Genomic DNA, 2,600 nt, shown 5'->3' with positions numbered 1-2,600 from the left:
TTGGAGGGGAGGGAGGGAGGGAGATAGGAAGATAGGGGTAAGTTATGGAAAATAATACGATTTAAATTTAGAGAAATAGGCGTGTTCTGAAGATCAGGGAATTATGCGGAATACGGAGAGAAATGGTTAAACTAATAGGGATATAGGAATAAAAAGAAATACAAGAATAAATAGAAATAGATGGACGGAATAAGATTGGGAACAACGTAAAGTGATAGAAATATAGGAACGGAATTCTAATATCGAAACGGAATATGAATACAATCTAGCAAATTAGAATTAGAGGAAACTGAATAGGAATACAGGAAGGAATAAGGAATACAGAAACGAAATAGAAATACAGGAACAGAAAAGAAATGCAGAAGAGGAATGCAGGGACAGAACAGGAACAGAATAGGAATACAAGAACAGAATAGGAATGCAGGAGCAGAATAGGAATGCAGGAACAGAATAGGAATGCAGGAACAGAATAGGAATGCAGGAACAGAATAGGAATACAGGAACAGAATAGGAATACAGGAACAGAATAGGAATGCAGGAACAGAATAGGAATGCAGGAACAGAATAAGAATACTGGAATACAGGAAAGTTATCATTTTGGAAAACTATAAAAATGAGGAAAGTTTTGCAATTAAGAATTATATGTGGGGGAGGCAGGAATGTATGGATGGGTGGGGTAGGGGGGAGCTGACATTGTGTTTGACATCATAGATTTTGGAATTTCTGCAATTTTTTTACATAAATTACATCAAAAATGTAAATTTTACCAGAAAACTTTATTTTCCTGAAGGACACCGAGCTTGTCAAGTTAGAGGGAACAAAACTCCAGCATTTCAAATTGTTTAGAGTGTAGAGTGTAGAGTGTAGAGTGTAGAGTGTAGAGTGTAGAGTGTAGAGTGTAGAGTGTAGAGTGTAGAGTGTAGAGTGTAGAGTATGGGTTCAAGAGGTTTAAATGGTTCAAGGAGTTCAAGTGGCTTAAGGTGGTTTTGTGCCAAAAGTCAGAAATTAAAATTTGAATTTACAATATCATAATATCAAACATCTTCGATTGTTTTGACAACAAAAGTTTAATTTTAGGTTTTTTTCATTTTGAATGGCTAGAGAGAAAATTAAAGTTTTAAACAGTTATTCTTTATGCTACGTTTTTTAACATTTAAGTTGTTATGGCTTTTTAGAGATCACACAAAAATCTGAGAAGTGAGCATATTTTAAAAAAAATCCTGTATAGTATTATTTATAAATTGTTCAGGGCCAGAGCATTCCTCTTCATATACGCCTCCAGGTTGGGAGGAGGACCTAGAAAAAACAGTTTCAACCCTAACCTCCGCCAGCCGAGGTCTATCCTCTGCCCAACTTGAGCTCAGACATACCGCTCTCCGCCTCAAGCCAAACACATCTTTAAACGGCGGACACGAGCAAACAAATTTGGAGAGAATTAATGAAACGCTAAATGAGGAGAAAAATATGAAAAACTACGGAGAGAAGGAGGAAAGACGGAGCGTAGAGAGGAACGGAGATAAAACGAAGGAGAAAGAGAAGGAGAAGAATGGAAAGGAGAAGGGGACGGACGAAGAAAGACGGAATGAGATTATTGAAGAAGCATTTTCTGCACTTCAACGAGCAGAGGAGGAGATTAAACATCTCAGGTTATACTTACACCAGAGGGAGGCAGGGAGGGAGGGGGGAGGTTTAAAGGGGAGGAAAAAGAGGTAAGTGAGAGATAGGGTTTTACCACCTTCCCCTAACATATATCTCTCTCCCCTTTATCTTCTTTTATATTGGAAGCGTGACCTATAAAATGATCTAGTTGGATAGCAGCTAGCTGCAGTACTCATTCAACCAATAATGCAATAGAAAGTCGGGAAGTGCACATTTCGTGCTTTGTAACAGAATAAGCTTCTTTCTTTCGAGGCTTAGTTTTAACTTTTGTCCCCTAAATTTAAAAATCCTCCAAATTGAAACTCAATTTCTTCAGTGGTTTTCATTTATAGACAACAAAGAAATTGAGTCATTGCCTCAAACTCTTATTTCTAATCCCTATATCTTTGTAACCCTATGCAGTTGATTAAGTCTTTAACATCGATGGATATCTAATTCGATGATCAAGTCTTTAACATTGATGGATATATTATACTTATCACGCCCAGATCTTTGAATTAAATGTAAATTATTTTTCAATGTGTGAAGATTTTTGTGAATTTAATAAATCCTTGAATCTCCATTTCTGTAGTTATATCTAAATATAAGGGCAATTTCCTGTGCTAAGTGCTATACATAAAGGTTCAGACTTCAAGCCTATAAACCTTGATTTCAAACTACATCTATCAACATGAATTATTCATTGTTCAGGCATTTTTTTATCTAAAATTTGTCTTAAAAAGTTTATATAAATGAAAAAATTGAGGAAGATTGTTTGAAATAGTTTTCTTCTTTTTGACAGAACATGTTTGAATATTTTTCCAAAAAGTGGGCCCGATCAGTTCAGCCGTTTTGATGTTTAATGGATACAAACAAACAAATAGACAGACACGCAAAATATATACATATATACTAGGCTTTTAGGGCGCTTCGCGCCCATCTTCTATTTCAACTTTTAATTG

General features: G+C 35.8%; 1 protein-coding gene across 1 annotated transcript in view; it reads left to right on the top strand.

The window, feature by feature from the left end:
- The first annotated feature begins 933 nt into the window (after nt 1-933).
- Nucleotides 934-2,600, top strand: part of LOC111700607 (EF-hand and coiled-coil domain-containing protein 1) — a 25,299-nt gene continuing 23,632 nt past the window's right edge. Inside the window, exons 1-2 of the mRNA XM_023471578.1 lie at nt 934-946; nt 1,250-1,646. Of these exons, the coding sequence (XP_023327346.1) occupies nt 934-946; nt 1,250-1,646 (410 nt within the window). The remainder of the gene's footprint in view (nt 947-1,249; nt 1,647-2,600) is intronic.

Source organism: Eurytemora carolleeae, unplaced genomic scaffold, assembly GCF_000591075.1.
Source record: "Eurytemora carolleeae unplaced genomic scaffold, Eaff_2.0 scaffold252, whole genome shotgun sequence".
NCBI lineage: Eukaryota > Metazoa > Arthropoda > Copepoda > Calanoida > Temoridae > Eurytemora > Eurytemora carolleeae.
The sequence above is the reverse complement of the archived record's forward strand: the minus strand, read 5'-3'. Positions and strand labels throughout refer to the sequence as shown.